This window comes from Manacus vitellinus, unplaced genomic scaffold, assembly GCF_001715985.3.
Source record: "Manacus vitellinus isolate BGI_N305 unplaced genomic scaffold, ASM171598v3 scaffold_3_pilon, whole genome shotgun sequence".
Classification (NCBI taxonomy): Eukaryota; Metazoa; Chordata; class Aves; order Passeriformes; family Pipridae; genus Manacus; species Manacus vitellinus.
Genome location: NW_021940535.1, coordinates 8,579,562 through 8,603,832, shown reverse-complemented (window position 1 = coordinate 8,603,832; position 24,271 = coordinate 8,579,562). Strand labels below are relative to the sequence as shown.

General features: G+C 37.5%; 1 protein-coding gene across 5 annotated transcripts; it reads right to left on the bottom strand.

Annotated features, from left to right (window-relative positions):
- Positions 1-1,838: 1,838 nt before the first annotated feature.
- On the bottom strand, positions 1,839-24,254 carry HERPUD2 (HERPUD family member 2). Of its 5 annotated transcripts, none has more exons than XM_018075658.2 (9): positions 23,996-24,254; positions 18,363-18,440; positions 15,069-15,182; positions 12,875-13,032; positions 7,172-7,294; positions 6,536-6,859; positions 5,234-5,321; positions 4,752-4,901; positions 1,839-1,955 (listed from the first exon to the last, which is right to left on the bottom strand). In XM_018075658.2, exons 1-9 carry the CDS (start codon positions 24,140-24,142, stop codon positions 1,941-1,943), a joined length of 1,197 nt encoding a protein of 398 aa, XP_017931147.1. In that variant the 5' UTR covers positions 24,143-24,254; the 3' UTR covers positions 1,839-1,940. The 5 variants fall into 5 exon arrangements, with proteins under 5 accessions (XP_017931147.1, XP_017931146.1, XP_017931148.1 ...); XM_018075657.2 differs by having other exon boundaries at positions 5,234-5,348; positions 23,996-24,252; XM_018075659.2 differs by lacking the exon at positions 15,069-15,182 and having other exon boundaries at positions 5,234-5,348; positions 23,996-24,252.
- Positions 24,255-24,271: the final 17 nt, after the last annotated feature.

Here is a 24,271-nt window from a genome sequence, read left to right as displayed (position 1 = left end):
CAGTGCTATTGGTACCTTGTCCTGCAAATAAGTCTAAACTGCTAAGCATTTACAATAGTCCCCCCCGGCTTCTTTCAAAAGCAATAGCTTGCACAGGCAGCTGCAAGTGAATAAATCCAGTCAAGAGCAAGAAGCTGTCTCCCAGTAGTAGCTGTCTAAGGCAGTAGTTGAACAGGTACTCCAGACTTGGCACTCATGCAGAGGCACCACCATGCAGAATGGCCAAATCTTCTTCTTTGTTTGGAGTAGGAATCATGATGAAACCTACTTATTACCTGGTTAGTTGGACAGCCAGCAACTTTGAAGCAAACAAGAAGCGGTGAAATAACTCTTTCCCAGTTTGCATCATGCCACCTATACTAACTGCAATCTGAAAGAAGAATACCTCACCCACAGGCAAAGCTTTGTAGCATCAAAGCTTTCCCATCACCCTGGATGCTTTGGCATCAGAGTTAATGCACGCCTCCAATCTTATTAACAAGGGTATACCCAATTGGGCTGCAGTTGGGTCTCCAACTGCCCTAAACATACACAAAAATAGGTCAGAGTTCACAATCACTGGGGTAAATTCTGAACTGCTTCCTTGCAATAGCAAAGGCTGCTAAAAAATGAATTACACTAGAAAACTTTTAGGACACACAGGGAAACAAGCAGCAAAACATGACTAATCACACCATCTGACAGAAGCATCAGTGATTTTGCATCAACAGTTAAGATGACAGAAGCATCAGTGATTTTGCAGTAGCAGTTAAGATTAAAAACCTCACACACAATGTTGGGGATTTTTTTCCTTCAGCTGCAGCAATAGTAAGAAGGTAGTGATGTCTTAGAAGCAAACTTTTCCTGGAGTACCGTGTGATAATTTCTCTGAGTCACGGGAATTAATGGGCAACAGTGAGCAACTGGAAAGCCAATTGTGCCTGTCAAGGTCTCCAAAACAAACAGTAGCATCAAGAAGAGATTGCAAGCTCCCAATGGGAGAATAAGGACCCCTTTGTCCACTGTTTTGTACCCAACAATTCCCCAGTTTATGTTACACTTGTGTCCTAGTTTTGGCTAGGCTAGAGTTCACTTTCTTTTTATTAGCTGCTACTAGGAAGTACTGTGTTGTGGATTCAGTATGAGAACAACACTGATGTCTTGCAGTGCAATTGCAAATCAAGGTCTCCTCAGTTGCCCATGAGCTGTCAGTGAGCAGGTGCACAAGAGACCGGGACGTAGCATGGCCAGGACAGCTAAACCAAAGTGGCCAAAGGGATATTCCATAGCACAGAATGTCACACACCCAGTACATAAAGTGTGAGAGTTATCCAGATTGTACCAATTGCAGCTCAGGGAGAGATAGGGCATCCCTGAGCAACTGCATTGTGCAGCACTTGTTTTTCTTGGGTTTTTTCTCTCCCCTTTTCACTACAATTATTAGTATCATCATTATATTTCACTTATTTCAATTACTAGACTGTTCTTATCTCAGTCCATCAGTTTTAGGAGTTTTTTCCTGATTCTCCTCTCTATTACATGAGGGAAGGAAGAAAGGGGGAAGTCAACAAGCAGCTGCGTGGTACATGGTTGTCAGCTAGGGTTAAACCACGACAACCTGTTAAGCCAACAGTGGCATTGCTAAACTTGATGTAAACTGCAGCTGAGAAGTCAAGGGAGGTGTATGTGTAAATACACACTGGCTGCAAAGTGTTTTTCAAAGCACAGTATTAAGAAATAATGCAAAAGAGTTGCTGTGCCTTGCTCTTTTCATACACCTGCTCCATCAGCACTGCTGATCTCATCTCTCTCTTCACAGCAAGAAGTATTATGGATGGAATATGCTTCACTTTCGTGTCTGTTTCTGGCGTGTCTTTTTATTAACACATCATGAAGCCACTGCACATGTCGGCATAGTCTTGCTATTAGATACATGGACTCCTCTAAATGTAGGTTATCTGTCATATCACGTCTTCCTGCAAGGTAAGGGAAAGAATTAATTTTAATCACTTTTTCTGTATTCAAAGTTGTAGAAGTGGGTGATGTACAGATACATGACAGAATGTCAATATTGGGGCACATCCTACAATGCCTTCATCCTCATGCCTTTTGTTCATGATACAGATTTGCTACAGTTCAGAATGTAGCTTTGCCTAGAACCATGTACTAGATAATTGTGTTTTATGCTATGGAACAGTTTCTACAAGGATACACTAAGAAAAAAGTAACTGTTTTCCTAGGGTTTTAATTTCTCTCCCATCCACTCTATATGCAAATTGCTCAGAAACACATACAAAGACTTGATCTGACTCATTTTCATCAAGTTCTTTCCTCTTCTGAAAAGTGCACCTCTCTTACCTCAATCTGCTTTTCAATGCTTGCTTTGTATTTATTCATCATCACACCTTCTCTTATTTTTGCTCCTGCCAGTAGTTTTCCTCTGCCTCCAATTCTTTGGTAACGCTTCATATCTCATTGTTACTTCTCACTGATTTCCCTCAGTAACCATATTTTTGCTTTCCCTTGCTCATATCTTGGTAAGCTGCGGAAGCTGAGAGGTTCAAGGACCTTAAGATGTTCTCCTGGAAGTCTGGCCTCTTCAATTCATTGCTTCAGCTCTGTGTTCCAGTTAAAACTCTTGGAACATCTCCCTCAATACCTAACCAACTGCCAGGATCTCCCATTTCACTATTTCAACCTCGTGAAACCTGTCAACACATTTATCCTTGTCAGACTAGGAACAATTCCACACTTTTTAACCAAACCAGGGCTAACAGCATAAGAGCAGCTTTCTTAATCTAGTCTGTTAACAACAGATAGCTTCCACCAATTGCTTCCTACAGTATGGAAAACAAACAGAAACCTAAAAAATGACAATAAGAAGCAACAAATGGCTGTCAATAACTAGATATTGGTAGGTCATAACTGCTCAGGTTACAGATACCAAGACAAAAAGAAAAATGTACTTTCGGTAAAAGCGGGAAGGAGAACACACAGGTCAAACAGACGAAACTTCTTCCCAAGCATTCCAGAAATACGTCTTATGACATTCAAGACTGCCACCTGTGACATTCCTTTAAAAATCTAAGTTTTTTTAACAGGCCTTAAATACTAGTCCAGTTAGACCCACCCGACAAACTAAAAAGGTAACATTTCATGGACAAGGTCTACACATTTTATGTTTATGTAGCAAAGAATGTAAACTGAGACTAGCTTTCCATAGCAAAAATAGGAGGAAGTCATCATAATTAAACACGACTAATTCATCGTTGCTGCCTATACAGCAAATAAAATAACTGATGCTTATAAAGCTTAGATTTATATTTCTCCTCCTCTCACAGACTTCTAAGTAAGAAATATTTTTTTACTCAAAAAACATTCTATTTAACTTAAACAGTTTAAAACCATTGTTGGAATTTCTTCTTTTCCACTTGAGTCAGCTTTCGGTAAGGCCTAGAAATCCTGACAGATGTTTCAGAATCTAAAAACTTAAAATGTTTTCTTTGGGTTTAAAACTTTGCTGCATAGTTTCAGTAGTTTGACTTAAGCATAATACAAATCCCTATTTCTCACTTGTTCAGACCTATTCAAGAACTTTGCCCCAAAATTGGAAAGTTGGATTGACTTTCCTTTAGTTGTAGTATAACAGAATCTTTGCAGCCATTTTTAAGTTAGATAGTACATGATAACTTCAGAGTTAGGAACAAAATCAAATGTACCTTTTTGACTACAATTAAAGTCTAAAGAAAGCAACCGAAAACCTGACATCACATTGTGATATCTCATGTACCATTTGCCTTTTCGCAGTTTTAATTAGGTTAATTAAGTTTAACAGCAGATAGTCTGTTGTTGAGATCATACCCGTAACTGTGTGGACAGTGCTAAAAACACATCACTTTAGTCAGTGTTGGTAATGCCACCATGATAACTTTATTCCACTCTCAAACTCATCATATCCTCATCCTTAATGATGCACTTCTTAGCCGTTTGCATTCAAATATGCATATAAACATCCAAAAGAGTTACCATAACAGTTTTTATTAAAAAACCTAAATGTACACGTTTTACCCCAGAGCAGCTATATTGTCCTTAAAAAGTACTGTATGCATCAGACATTTAAGGTTTATCCCATCACTGTCAATTGTCTTTGAAGAGCTGTCAAACACCTCCAGTTTTAACAAACTTCAGTACAGTCTCAAGAAAAAGCTTTTAGTTTTTAAATGAAGTGGTTTAGTAGTTTGTGGCATGAAGACAACATGCCATTAACAAATCAACCCTTGTGTTTACAGCATTCTCTCAGGAATGATGTAAGTTTCAAATCCCATGTAAGAATTCACACCCTGCATCAAACTAACACAAGATACATTATTCAGATAAACAGACAGCACTTAGAAAGGTCTGTCAACATTCGTATTTTTAACAGCTCTTTAAAGAGGTAATGGTGCAGATTAAGTACAAGCTCTTTGCCTCAGTATAACACATATTTGAAATTAAAGTAAAACATGGAAGACCAATATCTTTACATTTTATTCTTCAGAAAAAGAAGAATCATAAAGAAAGCATTTAGTAGTCCACTTGTGCTTAAAATATTCAATGCATGAGAAAGCCAAAAGAAAAAAAATACACATTTTTGTACACCATGATCAAAAAGATAACATTATAAATTTTCAGAAATTGCACTGTATTTAGAACACTCTCTAGAATCTGCTCCACTTCTACGTATGGCTACTGAGGCTGCCTGACACAGTTCCTTTTCCACTTTAATTGCCAACCTGTGGAGGCCCTTCAGGGATGAGTGATGTGAAGAAGGTTGTGATAAAGGACCAAGCAGAAGCCATGAATCCAGGCTGCTGCTCTGTATTGCCATCTTCACTTGCATCTTCTCCACTGTCTTCATCAATCCCATCATCCATAAGTCGCTCCTTTAAAAACAGAAATTGAAGCAATTCAACTGCTTCTTTCCAGAATTGTCACACAAGGTAACCAGCAGTATCTTTCTACATTAAGTGACTTCTCTCAGAACAACCTCCTGAAGTAACTAGCATGAAGAAAGTTTGTGACTGAAGTAGAGACAATCAGGAATTGCCAGAATTGAAAAATACAGAATTCAGGCAGTAGGCACAACCTGAGGACAATGTTGAAACCTTTCTGCTTAATCAACTCCATTTCATAAAAGTTGACTTTCTGTCCAGGCGTTATATACTTTACAATATAATATAGAGGAGTCTCAAAAGACATGTCTGCCCTTACTCACCATCTCTTCGAGATCAGGATTATTTGCATGTTGCCCATCACGGTTCACTTCTGCATTATTGGCTGCCTGTTGTTGGCCTCCCTCTTGCCTAAAGGGAAACCATCCAGCTTGGTGTCTATGTAAGAAAGTGGAACAGTTGAAAACCTCTCTTTTGAAAGGAACAAAAAGATTTTTCTGCTACAGCTAACTACTTCAGTAAATTCTTTAAGTACTCTTGAACGAATGAAGTTACATCTATTTTTCTGTAATTCTTACTTTTACATTGAATGGTTATTCTTCAATGTCTGAGTTAAGAAGGGTCTTAGGGTTCACATCCCTCAGTTCCAGAAGAGGAGTAATGTACCATGATTAGGTGACTAAATATGCAGAATACTTTTTTTGGGTATCCTCCCCATTTTTAAGTACTTAAGTTATATAAATTTTCAAAGGTGGTCTTAATTTTTCATAGTTTAAATTTGATTTTCTGTGGAAAAAAGAATTTAAACTTCAGCTAAGGCTTGAACCACACTGCCACTGTAAATTAAATAAGCCTTTACCATGTTTTCAAGTGTCTACATTCTGATTTTAACTATCCTATCTGTAAGAAAAACAGAACAGCCCTTGTGAGGATTGAGACTACAATGTAAGGAAACTCTCAGTGACTGACATCAGTCCAAAATATCAAGCATTACTGTTGATTTCCACTTCTACTTACATCACTAAGGTACTTTCATATGCAAAAGGAAGCGATGACAACAGTACTAATATTTGTTAATGAAACAGAGTGTGCACTTAGGTCTTTATGACATGTTGCAAAAATTTTTTAAGTCCCTGCAATTCTACCAGATCTAGTACCCACCATTACAGTATCACTACTTTAACTCTGCCTAACAAAATTTACTGCACAGATCACATAAGTTAGTTTTGAAATTTACATGAGCTTAGCTCTGCCATTTCATATCCAAGAAGTTTACGCAAGTATATGCTTTATGTAGATGAACTTCCTACTCTCAGCCTTTCTAAATTTTCATCCCAAAATTCTACAATACTGACCTATTAATGTCACCAACATTTAAGAGCATTGTGTTTCAGGTATAAGTGGCATCCAACTCATTGTAGAAGTGTTTTGAGAATTACTTCTTTCTTTCTTTGTATCAGTTTGTCTACTTGTTTGAATTTATTTTTTTTTAACAGACACACCCTATCGCAAAGGAGCAGTGTCTAAACTTTTACACGTGGGTAATTTTTCATTTTAAATGGATTATACCTTAGCACTGTACTCCACATCTCAGATCTGCAGCTATACTCAACTGTGGTACTCACAAATAAACCAGCAGCATGGCTCCCATTACCATGACAAATCGACTGAAAGAAGAATAGAAGTATACAATGCTCAGAAGAATTGCTGCTCTAGAGAACGTGTACATCCAGTCCAGCCAGTCCCGATTGAAGTCCTCTTCATTCACTACTGGGCCACCCTGTGCATTCATCTGAACATTTGGGTTTACAGGCCTGTTCTCCTGAACGGCTACATTTGGCACTGCTGGGGGCTCATTTGCAGGAGCACGTTCGGAATTGACAGCCTGGGCAACTGCAGATCTTGCTGGCTCCGTGCTGGAAGTCACTTGGGCTGAAACAGCAGCTTGGCTAAAATTTTAAACATAAAACTGGTTTGTCGAAAAACATGCACTGTAATTACTAAGCCTATTCTTCTTTTCTACACTTGTAAAAACAAAGTTTCACATGTAATACGTGTCAAAACAAACTGCATTCTCCCTTAGATCTTTACTTACTAATACATTAATTCCAATCTAAGGCTGGATTTCATAATTTGCTGGACAAAACTAAGTGCAAAACAACAGACCCAGACAAAACAAACAGACATTTTGATCCTGCACACGACATTTAATACATTTTTTTTCATTAGTGTAACTCAGTACTAAGATAATACAGACTTACTATTGCATGTAGTACTGACGTACATACATCTGTTGCCACCATATCATCTGTAAGGGACTGAAGGAAGGATACAAAGAAAATCCAGCAGGAACACCTTGGCCTGGAAACTGGTTGCCTATATTGCTAGAGAAGGATTTAAAGAAAAATATTCAGCTCTAAATTGCTACAGCTATAAAATGTACTACTATTAAAAAAACAAAGTAGCATTTTTCCTCTCATTTTTCCCCCTAAAATAATGCACTGAAATAACACCCAAACAACATGTAGTGAGATCATCTAAACCATCCCAAAAAAGCACTATATTTTCATAAAAGAAATTAATAAGCAAAGTTATTTCTACAGAAAGAGTACTTATATGCTATTGTACTTAATCTGTCACTAGCTGCATCCCTGGGACAAAACAATGTTGAAAATTTTTCAAGAACTCTGTTAACTGCAGAAATTCTTCCCTACAATTCCTTTTAAGTTCAGGGGTCATCCTTAAAGGTGCTACAGGAGCTGTAAAGGGAAAACTTACTATCTTCTACAGCTTTCTTTTAGAAGCAATACCTAAAATATTACTGTGATCAAAGATGTGAACAAATGAAGATGAGAGAAGACAACAAACAGATACAGCTCTGAAGACTGTCACTAAGAGCACTGTAAAGGATTTATATTCCCCCCCACCTTGAATACTTCGAGCATTAAGTGATTCTCCTCCCTATGGGCGTTTAGCTCTGGTTCACATGCAAAAGAGGTAAAATTCCTGTATGCAGGTTTTAGGTTTGGTTTTGTCTGCTTTTAGACTTCTTAAGCCTCTCTTACCTCCTAGAGCACATAGCATGTTTTGGCAAGATTTCCAACTCTTTCCCAAAAGATTTTGAAGTAGTGAACTGTAGTAAACCAGGACATCTTTCAGGACAGCATGAGAGTATAAAGCATGAAGAAAAGTTTATTCAGACTGCAGGAAGCAAAAGCTGAGACTGCTGTAATTGTACTGCAGACTACACCTGTTCCCTAAGTAAGGCACTCCCTGCAAAAATATCACCAAGAGAATTCATTAGTCTACCAGGCATTCAGATATATACGACATGCCCAGAAAGAAAGATGGAGGAAGACATTAAAATCTTTTTTTTCCATGTTATGCATGAACAAGCATTTCTCTGTAATTCTGGACAAGAGCCTGCCATGCAACTCCATGACCTCTGCTAAAACTGACAATGGGGGGGAGCAAGCAAAATTACTTTCCTGATACCAAATACAAACTGAGATAATCAGAGGCAATACTCAAGGTTTGTTTAAAAAATTGAAAGGGTGAACTGGCAGCCCTGCTGATGCTATTTATTTATGCATAATTAACATGTTGAAGCAGCAAAGTTGTCAAGCTGCTACTGAAAAACATTAATCATGATTTACAGCTGCAAGCTTTAGGAATGTGTTTTTCTATTCCCAGAACTGGCAATCACTTTGAGAAATAAGATTCCTCCAAAATTCATAAAACATTTGACTCTCGAATTGAGAAAACAATTCAAATATTCTGCATGGGGGTCATTAAGTACTATGCTGAGACAAACCACTGAGCAGTGTCTCAATTTCAAGCAGGTAGAATATCAGTATCAGTATCACTGTCAGCTCAGTCACCAGTAAGGAGTGCTACCCAACTTGCCTGAGTGAATTCTGAAGGAATTCACTCAGTTCCTTTCCTCATCAGATAAAGACTTTAGGGTTCTTCTTTGTAACTGCTATGTTGAGTTCAACAAAAGTTGAGCTGCCTCAGGCTAATAGCTCACCCTCACAGATACATCTTTTAGAAATATTACTGGATTTGAGTCTCTCCTTTCTTCCAAACTCCTTCAAAAGTTGCTTTCTTGATGTCTTAAAGCTTAATAATAGATGAAGTAACCACTCAAAACATGAGAAACCACAAAAGTTGAGTTATGTCATGTTCTTTTCTTTAACATTCAAATATTTTGGTGGGCTATTGAATTTCCTTTTTTTTCCAATAGCTTTTCTAGGAGATGTGTCTATTTGAAAAGCAAGACTTAAGTTTTCCAAGATCGGGCTCCTATAATAAGCAAAAGTACACTGGCTTACAACAGGCTTCAGGCTTAGAACGACAACTAGCACAGCAGTATTTTGTTTGCTCATCAAAAATCAAAATTAAGCAGATGTTCTCAATTATACAGCTATTACAGTTGCCAGGGTATTAAGTTAGCTTATGAAATTCAGAAACAATTCCAAACAGTGTAACATATTTCAGTGAGAAGAACCTCCCCAAAGGAAGAAGCTCTTCTCAGCAAAGCAAGCCAGCTTGCTGTTTAAAGAAAAAGGAAGGTGGCATGTACTTTTTCCTTATCTTTTTCCAAAAGGAGAAAAAGGTAGGAAGCAGAATATTTCAGAGGAGTGGTAGCAACAGCACAAGAGCAAAGAAGATCTGTAGGATCTGTACAGGCATTCAAAGACTGGACAACAAAGCAGAGCAGGCAACAGAAAAACAGATAAGTCAGAAAACAGTTCAAATGGTAGAGATGGCTTTGGAATATTCTGAAAAGACACATGCTCCTTAGGATGGCTAGAAAGCTCAGAATTATTTCTTTTGGTCTATGGAAAACACCCAAAATGAGCTAACCAGCACTGAATTTGACTGTAAGGTCAGACTAATTAGCTACGATCATCATGAATATACTGCTTACCACTAGTGGAAAATAAAGACTTTTTATTCAGATTCAAAAGCTGCATGACTGACAATAACTGGGTTTGTTTAACCTTGACCCACAGACATCTCATATGAGCTTGGGATATCAACTTAAAGTACTATTTCAATATCCTCCTCTACGTTATTTGCTACTCAGAAAGAAATACAGCGAGCAAAGGTGACTGACACAGCAAGGTATTTATGTGCTACAACATACTGCATGTTGTCAGTATGTAATTTTGTTATCTGCTTTCAAACACGACTGTGTACACTATGAAAACATTTCACTGGAGGGGCCACCCACACTTGACAAACAGTCTCCCTGCCTTGATGTTTCTTGTCTGTTTACTGCTTCCAAGTACTCTCCAATCTGAAATGCAAGCCGTTTCAGGACCGAGCCATCTGTTCTGTTTGTACCTGCACAGCACGGCAGGGGCCCTGATCAACAAGAGCAGACAATGCTGTGCTTGCTCTCCTCAGCTGAAGACTAACTTGGCAGATACATAAACTACTTGCCCGTCCCACCGCAAGTTTAGATTTTTAGAAAACAGCATTTGCAAAAGCTCAAAAGCAAAAGAAAGTTTTAAATTGTTTCCTCTGTAATATTTAAACAATCTGAATTAAATGCAATTTTCCCAAAGGTTATTCAACTTACTGAGGCTTTGTGCCAGGAACTGAAAAACCATCAAAACCATTATTTAATCACTTAACATTCATGTTACTTATTTGTAAAAATCAGTTTACTAATGGAAGCATTGCAAAATGCTCAAAAAAAATTACCATCACATGTATTTTCAAAGACCTTTCCCCATCACTAGTGCCTATAGTTCATCATGCAGCTAGAACTGAAGTGTTTGGTCATGAAAATACACAAAGCAATGCCAGTTTCAGCTATGAATCTTTGTTGTTCCTAACAAGTCTCAATCTGTGTATAAATTACATGAAAGCTAGATTTCATTGCCCTAAATGATGTTAAAGAGAGCAGCTAAAAGAAGAGGGCATTTCTTACTGCTGGAATACAAGCAGCAATGCCCTAAAGCAAAACCAGATGCGTCTGAGAAGATTACTGAAGCATTAAAAAAAAAAAAAAAAAGGTTTTTCAAGAAGAAAGCAGACTACAGCAGGCACTGGGCATAGATTATTTGGAGTTGAGCAGAGCTGGTGCCCAGCAGTCCACAAATATCTACTTTAAGTTCTGATAGCATTCCATTAAAATACTTAAAAAAAAAAGCCTAAGACTATTTAAGGTTCATTTATTTTGGCATTTCTGTTAAGACTTGGAATGCACTCCTAAAAACCTTGAATCACTTCCTCTTACTACAATTCCGTTTGCACCACAGAATGCTCTTGCATCACCGTCTGGATTCCTTGTGGATTACAGAAAACAACAAAATATGTGGTTTAGGTGCACTACGAATGCACCTCAGCCTCAAACAGGACTCTATTCCAGGTAACTAAGCTAGAGACAGACCAAATAAGACCGAAACCCCTGAAATATGTGCAGTTGATGTCAGGTTCTCAGCATCTCTTTCCGTCTACAGATCCACTCCTCTCAACTCACATTACATGCCAGACATAGCAAGTCATTTTTAATTGACTTTTAAATCACTCTTTCTTTCAAAGGCAGCAATGTCTTCCAAACTGACACATCCCACTGTATTTTAATTGAATTATTTCAGCCCAAAGACTTAACAATGGTTCTGTTGCCTTTTTGAAGTTCACAGCCTATTCAGATAACCATGGATGACAAAAACTCAAGTACATCTATGTGAAAAGCTAATCAGAAAAACATTAAAAACTTTTTTACAGATTAGTTATTTACACAACACATAATAAATTGCTTCCAGAATTAATATACATTACACCAAACAGCAGCCTTGACAGCCAACCTCTGGTCTCACCTAGGTTAGACATTAAGCCAGGTATGACCACTTCTGCGAAGATGTACATGGTCAGCATAACATAAGTGCTCCACCCACTGCAAATACTATTTTTTTCTCAGCAGAAAGGACATTTCAGATAAGAAAATAAAAAAAACTTGAAGGAATGCAGGATGAAAACTATCAAGGGTAGTAAAGTCCAAGTTAACTCTAATTAGATCTTGTAAATTGGACTGAAACTAAGTAAACTTTGAACAGTTCTTGATATCTGTTTTCTTTCCAGCAACAGAAACACTCGTTACTGTTAGCAGGTTCATAGGTTGGTGGTTTTTTGTTTCAACATTCAAATAAGTTTCTAGAATCTATTACAGTACTGAGAGAACACCCTGTCAGAAATAAAACTTGAGCAAGTGCTCCCTGAGGAAATGACAGTTATCATCTCAGAATGCACTATCCTCCTGTTTTCCCCTTGAAAGAAAATAACAACAGTATGTTTAAGCAGCTGCAAAGGCCATATAGGTTAAAATTAGTAAAGTTGCTTTTTAAGTGCAAAACAAACGACAATTTTGGTAGTTATGTAATAATAGATCTGATCTACAAATGTACACCGATTACATTTCATTGGTATGCATGAAAATACTTAAACATGCCGTTGTAGATACACAGGTACTTAACATGTACTCAAAACACCTGCAGATCATTTCTACAGTTGAATCCGATATGAAAAAGTGAAGAATTACATCTCTTACGTGTCAAAAACTAAGAACCATCATATTCCGGTAAGAATTCAGTGTTGACTATTAGAATAAAGGACAAAAAAAAAAAACAACCAGAAGCAATAATTTTATCAGTTACATTACTAACTACATCCACTAGATATATTAAAGCTGCACTTCTGTCCATGCAAAGTTGAGGGCATGAAGAAAAAATAAAAAAGCAGCCTGAAAGGGAGCACCAAGGACACTTCTTTGACTGACTCCTGGCTAAAACCACTTATTTTCATATGAAAAAAATGTTTCTAATGTGACTTATGCTTCAAGGTGAAACAGCCAAATCATTCTGCAGACTGAAAGAAACCCAACTGCAACTGAACATCTGAAGTACTTTAAAGAGTATCAAAGAGCTGCGTATTGCTCCAGTCTCACTTACCCTTGCATTAAATAAGGGAACTGGTGGCTCGGTGTGGGATTGCTTTGTGCTTGTGGAAGATTACGATGCCTCACTCCATCTGCACTAGTGTTCAAAGATGTAGATGAAGCTTCTTGGTTTGTGGGTGAGGCAGCAGTTGATCCAGAACGGTCTAAATTCTTGAAAATAAAATAAAATTGCGGTTGTGGATCTTTTTGCCACAGTTACCATGATTTACTACTGTGTCTTAAAAAGCTATTTGCTTTCATGTTTTGTTGCAAGTTTTATTGAGAATATAAGCACCAGCAAGTCATCTGGGAGTTTATCAGTTCTGACAAGCCTTAGGGCACATATTAAAAAAAAAAAAAGCTTTCAGAAAGGCTCAGCACCTGATAGGTTACAGAGAAAACCACAAGTTGCTGGGAATCACAGTTCCAAAAAGCTGAGGCAAACTAAAACTTAACTGAAAGAATATTTAGCAGCAACCAAAATTCTAGTTCCTACCATTAACAGCAGTAACTACAACCTCAGGATATGACTTTATATTGAGAGACAACAGTGCCAGCAGTGACTTAAATACCATTCCTCTATCCTTGTCTTCAGTTACCCCTTCTACTCTTCATCCTCTTCACTGTGCCAGCTGCCCAATCCAAATTGCTGTGCTCTCTGCTGCAACAGGGCTGCCAATGCTAATAGGGAAGCAGCTAGGAAATACTGAGGCTCCCAAAACACACCTAAAACTAGTGTGCCAGATCTTCAATACTTTCCAAGAATCAATACTTAACTCTGGAAGTAGAACAACAGCTGGCTCCTAAATTGTTTGTCACCATAACAAGACTACAATTTGGTCACTGAGATGCATTATTTCAGTTTTAATAAGCCTCAAATCCTGTTGCTAAGAATTACTGCAATGTTTACTCAGTAGAAAATCTTCTTCAACTTTGACAACTCAGGAAGTGAGGAGGTGCAATTACTTAAGACATCCATATCACATTTGCCCTACAAAGGAAAACAAGAAAAGTTTACCACTAGACAGTGGGAGGGGGAGTAAAAATGAAAAACAAAGGAAAGGACAAGAGCCATTCAAGCTTTGGATTTAGGCTGTTTCCTTCAAAGTATTATGAACCTAACACTGTGCATACTTGCCTGCTTTTAGCAGGCATTAATACAGTCATTCAAATACAACATTTCCGACTGACCTGCATAGCAATGAAACAATCACAAAGGAGGTCCCGTGTCCTGCTTGCAAACAGATATAAATACAGCCTTTGAAAACATGTTATAACCACTGTCCCCTCTCTACCATTGCTTAAACTGCTTGTGTTTCTATCTGTCACACAGCAGTCTGATACAGTACCCTATCAATAGCAGAATGAAGACAGACAGCTTATTACTGAAGGGTATTTTCGGTTTGCTGACAATCAACACACCTCTGATGAAAAGTACCTGCAATGGTATTGTACACACCCCTTTCTGACTAACCTTCAAGGGTTGCTTAGTGCTACTGCCGACTCTGGAAAAACTCAAGAATTACAGTAATGACTACCAAGTCAACAACAGAAACCTTAACTGCACTTAAAACACAGTACAAACAAAGATCATCATTATTTTTGGAGGGTGTGAAGAGGGCAAGGCTCAAATCACAGTCAAAAAACGTGTTCTGTTAACAGCTTAACTAACAAAAGTGTTAAGAACATTTTCTACTTCTCACTGTCTGACAGATACTATGACTACCTCGAAGCTCATGCATAATTACTGACCATTTCCTGTCAATAAACCCTGGCCAAGTTTCACCTGAATCTCACAACAAGGGCTGTACCACTGGTCTCTCTTCAGTGGTACAAATTGTCGCAAAATAAATCTGAACTTAAGTTTTTCTAAAATTTTGAATACACAGCACAATTTCTGCCAAAGACAGGGATACAGAGAGAAAGGAAAATGTACTTTTTAATATAGTGTTAAAATGAAAGAACAGCTTAGAAAAAGTAGTGCTTTATCATCTAATAAACATAATTGTATTACTATGTGAAGAAAGGGTCATATCTGTTTAAATAAAATTATGCCCTTAAATAATCAAGTCTAATTGTACAAATTCATATGGCATGCTCTACTTTCAACACAGTATTTTATAGTCAAATATAAAAAGTTACAAGAGAAATTAACTGAAAGTTTCCTTAGCACAGAAGACATGTCCTGTGCATGACAAAAAACTCACTGAGCTACTGCTGGAGGTTGAAGCTCCGTGACCTTCTCTACTGGTGCTGGGTTTTGGAGAACTTGGGGGTGTCCGGGAAGTACATACCAGATGAACCATATGATACTCATCTTGCTAAAAATTAAAGAAATTGAAAAGCTAAAGCAACAATATTTGAGAAACTTACAAGCAAAAACTGTCCTTAAAAATCCACTTTCAAAGTTGCATTTGCAAACACTAGAGAAACATTATACAAAACAGAGAGACCATACAGCAACACTTCAGCCTAGCACAACAGAATCCTACTGTTTCACAGCTAATGTCTTCTTGGCAGCTGTCCACAACAACATATAGAACATTTTAACACCCCAGTTCTCCCTAGAACTGCAGTAAAGCAGAACCAATGGAAGAACCCTGGGAGACACATGAGGAAGTATATCACAAGCTTTAACTTGTATTTTGGAAAAATTTCAAACCTTTTACAGGGCTCAGTTTCCCCAAAGTTAAGAACACTTACATTTGCTCTGAGATCTAATGAAGAGTGTTATTCAATAACAACATAAGGGTACATGAAAAATGTAGGCGCTGGAGTTCCACAAGCAAACCAAGATAAGAAAAACGTACCAGCCACTGCCTTCACCTCACTCCTGTCTAAGCTTGGCTCAAGCCTAACCTGAAGACACCCAAATGAAAGCCCCTGTAGATATTCCACACTCAGGGAATGCTACTCAAACGTGCTACACAGGGCTAGAGTATTCCTAAACATTTGAAAGTGAGGAAGCAAATGAGTGGCACCACTTGAAGCCGTGTCAGCATGCCCATGCCAATTCTGCATGAAAATGCTCACCCCTCAACATGGATGCCATAACAACTTCCATCTGAAGCTATTTCACTGTACCAAATTAAAACACCCCCTTATATGGCCATAGCAACAGAACAGCTCTGACTGAGTATTTAGATTGCACGCTGCAGCTTTCTCAGTAACCAAATTTTAAACAAGAAAAGCAACAAAATACCTCTCTGTCCTCTTCTGAAATCAGCATGGTGCAGGCAAGCTGCTGTTTTTCATAAGATGACATTTAGAAATGCTGCGTTTGGAGAAGGTTTTTAAAACCATAAAAAAAAATGTTAAAACACCCATTTACCCACTTTTTAAGTTTTAATCTCTAGAAATAAAGAAAACTAAAAAAGTGCTTTTATACATGACTGTGTGTTACTGCTGGCATAGCTGATGCAGTCACAGTCATTTAAACTCCTCCACATGTACTGGTTCCTAACCCCAAGCACAGCCTCACTACTACATTAAGTGTAATTTCTTACCAGTCCATGATAGTAAGCAAGGATCAGAAAGCACTGGCACGGGTGATCAGTACTCCGACCACGTCAAAAGCCTTTAACCTAACTAGTCACCTTCTACCTAGATATGAATTTATGCCTTGGGAAAGGCAAGGGAAGCTAGACATATCACTGGTAAGCTTACAGTGTACAGTTTTATTGAATGTGACAGGTTATTGCAATATACTTCTATTCGTACATAATGTGTTGGACATCACTATGCTCGGGGAGTGCCATAACTTCCAGCCTCAAGGTATTTTATATCAGTGAAATCACACCGGTCAGTATCAAAGAGCAAGTATCACAAACCTAAACTGAGAGATTTAGTAAATCCTCAGATAATACTAGGAATTCATAGCTAATCCAGTAGGAAGAATATGGCAGAGAATAAGACTGAATTTGTGTAATCATACCTTTTTTCAAAAAGTTCTTAAAAGCCTGAGCACAAGAAACTCCTCTTCTTCCAACACAAATTTCTAACTTCTGCTTAAGACTGCTGTGTTTTCAAATTCACTAAACTTCTTTAACTAAACCCAAGGCATACAACTACTAAAATGCCTTTAAAGTTAAGCATAGCCCCTGCATAGTGAAAAAAAGATATTAGTTACAAAATTCCTCCTCTAGCACATAAGTAAAGTTTGAAATCATGTTTCCTAAAACCAGTCTGCTGTAAGCAGGCCAAGTGAATTTAAAGGACTGAGACTTCATTTTGTCCTTAACAAGCAAAACTAAGATTTGAGATAAGTTATAGAAGCATTTCCTTGAACTTTAAAGTGGTACAGGACATATACTGCTTGGTAGTAGTCCAGCTTCAGTTTTCCAGTAAACCTATACATAAAAAATCAAAACCGTTTTTTGGTAAGAAGTTTAATCTCATTTAATAAATTCTATTTCAGAATAAAGATTATAAAGTAAGAGCAGTGTTAGTCTTCAGAAGCAATACTGAAGATTCCTCTGCATGTGTTTCTCCATCCTTCATACTGAAATTCAGTTGCCCATTTTCACTAAAGCACCATTCTCCTTCAGAGATTTTCCTCCACACTAAGTATTAAAATTAAGAACTTCACCAACTCAATGAAGTCACTATTACTTGGTAGCATCATTCCAAACTATCTGAAGCAGTTTGACCACCAAGTGCATGTATGCCAAGATCTCCTACATGAGATGTCATGTGTATTTAGGATTAGGATTTAAATGTTGACTGAAGAATTCAAAATTAGATCATTAGAATTATTTTTTTTCCAATAGGAACCAACAGAATAAAAAAAGAAAGAAATTAAAAGAGTCAACAAACTTTCAAACATCATCAGGAATGGTTAATAGCTGACAATCAGAAATAGGACAAACAGTTTTCCCAAGAAGCCATTCAGGAATTTAGAATTCTGGGGTTTCATATTTAATATATTACATATTTATATTTATATTATTATTACATATTTATATTATTACATATTAATTTGCTTACACAAGTGCCATTCTTAAAGTAAGTTCTGGATTTAAGTCTGTACAAGAAATTAAATTATGGCCCAAATCAACAAAATATGTTGTTTTATTCCATTTATGTGACAGTGGTAACTGTCCAAAGAAGTCAAGACCAGGCTGGATGGAGCTCTGAGGAATCTGGTCTAGTGGAAGGTGCTCCTGCCCATGGCAGTAAGGTTGGAACTACATGATCTATAAGTGTCCCTTCCAACCCATGCTATTCCATGGTTTCTGTGACATACAACACAACATTTGTTTGGGACTTACACAGCCTACTTGCTCTCCCACTAATCAGAAGCATGCCTCAATCCACAAGTATCACAATCCTATGCAAAAGGGATACTCGAAAATGTATTTTCCAGAACATATCAACATTACACAGTTACATTTCTCGATACAACAATGAAAATTTGAAGCTAAACAACAAAAATCTAAATTTCTATTTTCCAAAAAAAGGGGGTTTGATCAAATATCATATGGTGTTGATATAAAGCTTACTTTTCTGAGAACATCTTTCAGCTGCAGATGATCAGGAAGCAGTCTGCCAGAATACACCAGTCTCTGATCCTTTGTAGACTAGGAGATGGGGACAAAGAAAGGAATTTAGCTTTTTTGCTGCTGTAAGGTATACAGCTGCAGATAACATTTGCAGATGAGAAAACCCCTTAGATGTTCGACCACCAAAATGAGGCTTAAAAACATTTCAGAGGCTTCACAAGTCCAAATTAATTCTGAAAAAGAATTTTGCTATTGAACACGCAGCAAGAGTGTCATAACAATTAACAACACTTCATGGCATATGCTGATCTAGAAAACTTTCAAGTATATTCAAAATTTCCTTTCTTTTAGCGATTTTTCTTTACCCCGTTCCTGTTTCCAGGCACTTTCTGAAAATATATATGGACAAGTGGTTGGGGCAAAGACAAAAAAAAACACACCCCAGAATAGTTAGTAGAATGATGAAAGAGCACAGATTTCAATCTTTTTCAACAAGGAATTTCTGTTATTAGTCCTGGCCCCATTCTCACACCCTCAAAGAAAAAAATCATTATAAGAGAAAACAAGGAGGAAAGCATTAAAAAAACATGAAGCAGTAAAAGCATTTTTTTAAGGTAGCCTTCCAACTTCGGTAACCATTTTTTGCTATTCTTACAGTTTCACAGTTTAAAATAACTTAGTATAGTAAACAAAGATTTCTTTTTTTATAAGTGATATGCTACTCACATGGTATGAACTTCATCTCTATTCTGTAGAACAGTTCAATAACAAAATGATTTTTAAAAGGAAACATTCAGGGCAACTATCTACAGTGAGATGTCCAGTACACCAAAGCAAGCAGCTTACTTCGTTAAACAAAACAAAGGAAAACCTCAATCCCACTCAATTCTGTTCACGCTGCCAAAAAAAGTTGTAAATAGTCTTCACACTAGTGGGTCATTAAAATGCTGTAACTATGTCAATATACAGCTCCCTTTTTTTTTTAAAAAAAAAAAAAGGCTCCCAAATATTCACCAATTTTGAAAGAATTTTAAAGGTAATCCAATCATCAGATCAGTTAATTTAACTATTGCTTGCCCTTTAAATGAATTCAGTAGCATTTATCACTTGAAAGACAGCACCAACATAAGCAAATGCTAAATGCAGAAATCTAGCCTAACATCAGTGGAACAGACACACATTATCAGCGTGAAATATTTGAAAAATTTCCCCACCACAAACTGCGTCTTACACCTCTCCTTCTACCCCAGCCTTCTGCTGCCCACTCGCCTGTCTTGCTAATCCGGAGACACAAATAACTAAGACCCAGATCTCTCTGAGTAGAAAAAGCTTTCACCGAAGTTTTGATGTTGTTTTTTTTTCTTGCAATAGCCCTCTACAGATTCCCAGTAACTTAGCAGAATATAGGAAGGTTGTGGAACTGGGTTTTTTTTCCTAGAAAAAATGGTCATATCACTAGAACAAAAAAGAGATACTTAAAGCAAATAATTATAAAATTATTACTCGGTAAATCTGAGTAGCATTTGCTTTAACTTTTTTCCCAAATTCATACTAGCCATGAATGATTAAATACGTCTTTAAAAAGTGAGTTCATAACCTGCCATATATTGTACAGAACAGTTTATCACTTCTATTTAAGAATAATTTTCTATATTAGTTTGCATTTTTCTGTGTTTTTAATTAGTGACGTAAAACACTATTTTTATAAGTTTCACAACAAAAGGAAATCGTTATTTGCAGCAAAATGATAAAAAACTGCAATAAATTCAACATCAGTGCTGTACTATTTCTATTTACATTTAAAACACCAACAAAAAATGCCCAACTCTCATGTCAGACTAACTTCTTTTGAGCTATATCTTTTTTGATTGCTCCTTTCAAGCAGGAACAAGCTGCTAACAAAATGTAAGCTTACTTGCATTTTGTATTTGGGAAAGACCTTCTTAGAACAAAAAACAGAATTTTCAGCATCAAGATTAAAGAAAACTTTAATTTCCTGAAAATTATAGACTTGTTGCTTTAGAATGACCAGTGCAGTCAGAAGAAAAATCTAAGAATCCTTGTTTCTTGGTCCTGAGACAGATTATCTGTGGATTAATTAGAAGAGAGAAGTGCTTAAAACAACCAAAACAGAACAACAAAATCAGCTCAAACTCTAAATCTTTAAATAATCATCCAACAAGGCATCAGAATGGTTTTTTGCCTGTCCCACTCATAATACAGCATTCTACATGGTGAATTCAAATTCTTCTCTTCAGTACCTTATGTATGAGCCCCCCTTTAACCTCTTCTAATGAGGTATCTTCCTAAATACAAATACGAGTAACTTTTAAAATATGAATACTTTACAGAGGAGAAACTGCTAGATTAAAACAACCCCTGAAAGCTGAGTACATAGCCTTCAGTAATGCATTTCAGCTCCCTACAAAACCACAAAAAGAAAAGGTTAAACACATATTGAGTACTGTTAATCATATTAAGCCAAAGACATCAATGGGGGAAGACGAGGCCTTACTCCTCTCTATGTAACTTTAATACCTATGTGAGCACTACAGGATTATCACTTGCAATTCTCAGGGTGAAAGCCATCCTGGAATTCTGAAATGTGGAGGGAGTGAGGAACATTTAAATTCAGATGGAAGAAGAGGTGATTAATGTGAAAATACAGTCATTCACATATACGCCAAAGTAAATGGAAAAGGTATTCAACTCATCCTCTGCCAGAAGAGTTTTCACTACCATACCTCCTGTTTCAAGGAACAGCGTGCTCACTGCTAGCCCAAACACTGAATCGTGATGGAAAAACACTTCGGAATAATCAGAGTGGCCCCATTTGCAGAAGCAAGCACATGGCATCAGATAAAATTTTCCTAGAACCTGAAGTTTAGAGTGAGATGGGAGACAGTTTGCAGTTCAAAATCCAAAATGTATTTAAAACTAAGAATTCTGGAGTCAGTGCTTTTTAATTCCACTTTTCCTTTCCAATGCTAGTCCAAATTAGCTATGCCCAGCACATTACCAACCACCAAACCTAATCTAAGCTAGCAATGTCCTTCAGGAACACAGGCCATCCTTGAGCTATACTGCTTCATACTGCTTCAGCTACATGTTATTTTGGTTCACTCAGCCTCTCTCCCATTCTTCCATCGAAAATAAAATTCCAAACAACCACATCTGGTTGAAACTGAAGGCAAAGTATATGCTAGATGACAGGTACTACAGGAAATGAGAAACAGCAGCTTTAAGTTAGTTTACGGCTGTAATCGATGCAGCGGTTAATGCACTGAAGGTGCAGTGATCTGCCAGACTGAGACACACAGGCTGATTTTACAACCACCTTATGTTATTTTACATAAACATTTCACTCAGGGGCATTATAACTGCAGTGCTCTACGTGTGAAAAACTGGTCCAATCAGGAAGCAAAAGTATCGGACTCACAAACTAATTTAATACCATTTTGAAGCTATTTACCTTATTAAATTACTTACTTTGCAAAGTATACCAACTTTAATAACAACTAAACCAATCTAAATGTGACTACATTAGAAATTTTTATGTATTTAGGCAAGCCATTTACACAAATTAATCCAGAAAAAAATCACAAACAACACTGCCTCAAGGCCTAACTTCTGATTTGCCTATTTTAACCACCTCACTTTATGAAGATATACTCTTAATAAACTGTAAATTTAATTACAACACTTACAGTTACCATCAGTTTACTGACTAATTTACAGAGGCACATAACGAGAATGAAGTTCAAGTCACACTGAAAACTTGACACACAACATACAGCAGTGACAGCAACTGATTTCTGTTTTACACCCTTAACTTCAAGAACACAGCAAGACCTGCATAGAGTGTGTTCTGATGTACTCTGCCTAAAATAGCATTGTAATAGAAGTTATTTCCAGGACCTATCATATTCAGGGAACACAGAAATCTGATCAACAAGCTTTTGACACTGATCTAGTTTAAAAGGAATAAAAAAAAAAGGGGTGAGGTGAGGGAGCTCCTAAAAGCACAAAGATTTAAAGGATTTTGAAAAAAGCAGTAGTACTCAACATCAAGAGCATATCAAGCCAAAAATACACTTCTTGATTTTACTATAGATAGGAGCCATCCTATTAAACACCCTTCTCCTCTCCCACACTATTACCTTGAAAGGTTCCATGAAATAAAGATACTGTGTTCAGTTATTAGTTTAAATGCAAGTACAGCAAATCCAAAATAAATTTGAACTACTGAGATAATTCTCACTACAGAAACTCACCATTCTTTAAATACAGAAAAATTTTGGGGATTCTGAACTAGTCACTTAATAATGAGAGGCATGTTGAGAAATATTTTCAACAGAAGAAAGATGTTTCAGGAAACTAAAATTTAATATTATACTACTGTTCAAAGCCTACGTGCAACATGAAAACTTCTTGTTCATTAAGGATCCTTCCTTTCAGGAGCTCAATTTATCAAGATCATGGATGAGTTAGAAAACTAGTGTTAAAACACAAACGTCACTGGAGGAGATTCTTGGGAGGAGGAAGAGGTAACAATCAGCTGGAGTCATATATTTGTTTTTCACAGCAGACAGGCTTTCTCAGTAGAGAATTACTCACAGCAATAACTATATCCACAAACTCTCAAAACTGCTTAAGACATTTCAATGCAGCAGTGACACAGCCCAAGTTGTTGACTGCTTTTCTTCTTTCTCCAAAAGCAAAAACCCTCTTTGAGACCCAAAGCTACTATTTTACCTTTCCCCGTCAAAAAAAAAAAATTCTTCCGTTGAACTAGGTGAATACTAATAATTTCCAATATAAATTAAACTTTTTTCTGATGTTTTCTATAGCAAAGCCTAGGCCCCACATGCTACTGCAGCGTAGAGGCAAAGTCACTTTATACTGGAACAAATTTTTAAATACACCGTTCTGCATGACTGCCATTCTAAACAAGTATAGTATTATCTAATATTACCTATGTTGGTTTTTTTTCACAGCCTCTTCTTAATTGCCAAATATAGAATTTTAAAAAATTCACAAATAAACCATATTATCCTTAGGAACAAAAAAAGCTGTCGTACATATTTGTACGACACTTGTGCAGAGAATTTTCAGCACAACCTCAAGAAAAATGGCTTTTCAAAGAGAGAAAGATAAGGAAATAAATCCAGAGGTTGTTCAGCTGCATGTTTCAAGTAATATTATTAATAAACATCTAGTCCACACCTCAGTGAATTCACTAGATGGTGTTAACCTTAGGTGTATCACTTATACTGTAAATACTTTAGGTAGCACTCTTACATTTACAAATAGTCTTAAATTCAGTTAACTGAGACACCTAAATCCCAGTTCCCCAAAAAGCTATAAGAAGCAGTGGGAAGCATCTTTAGCGATACTGCCTTTCAGGATGCTACACTGCGATCTTCTCACACCATATAGAAGAGCAGCCACTATTATACTGCCAACTTCCCTGAAAGCAGAGGGCCAGCCACTGCCTTCACGCAGGTCACTCTTCAGCAGCAGGACTCTTGTTTACTTATTTTGCAGGGTCCAAAAGAAGTCTTGAGCGACCAAGTTACCGCAGCCCCACCTTTACGGACAAGGCGAGGGAAAAGGGCTGCCCAACAACTCACCGGCTTGCTGGGGTACACCTTGGAGAGGTGAGTCTTCAGCTTGCCCACAGTCCACTCCAGAAAGCAGCTGATAGTCTGATCGGTGTATTTCTGGTTGGGGGCCTTGATGATGAGGGTCACCGGGTGCTCCACGACGCTCTGGTCCATGCTGCGGGGAAAGAAGGGCGGCCCTTGTCCCGCTCTCCTCCTCCCCGGGAACACGGAGCCGCTCGAACCTCTCGGGGGGCTGCGGGCGGGTTCAGCGGCCGGGAGCGAACTTCCCGGGGGAGCCGCGGG

What these genes read in the sequence shown, in the direction of transcription:
- HERPUD2 (XM_018075657.2), bottom strand. Translation starts at nt 24,142, where the DNA reads ATGGACCAGAGCGTCGTGGAGCACCCGGTGACCCTCATCATCAAGGCC. An exon ending in TGAAAGATGTTCTCAGAAAA is followed by an intron (nt 15,183 to 18,362) that starts GTAAGCTTTATA and finishes TTTAATTTTTAG; the next exon opens with CAAGATGAGTATCATATGGT. An exon ending in CAACCTCCAGCAGTAGCTCA is followed by an intron (nt 13,033 to 15,068) that starts GTGAGTTTTTTG and finishes TTTATTTTCAAG; the next exon opens with AATTTAGACCGTTCTGGATC.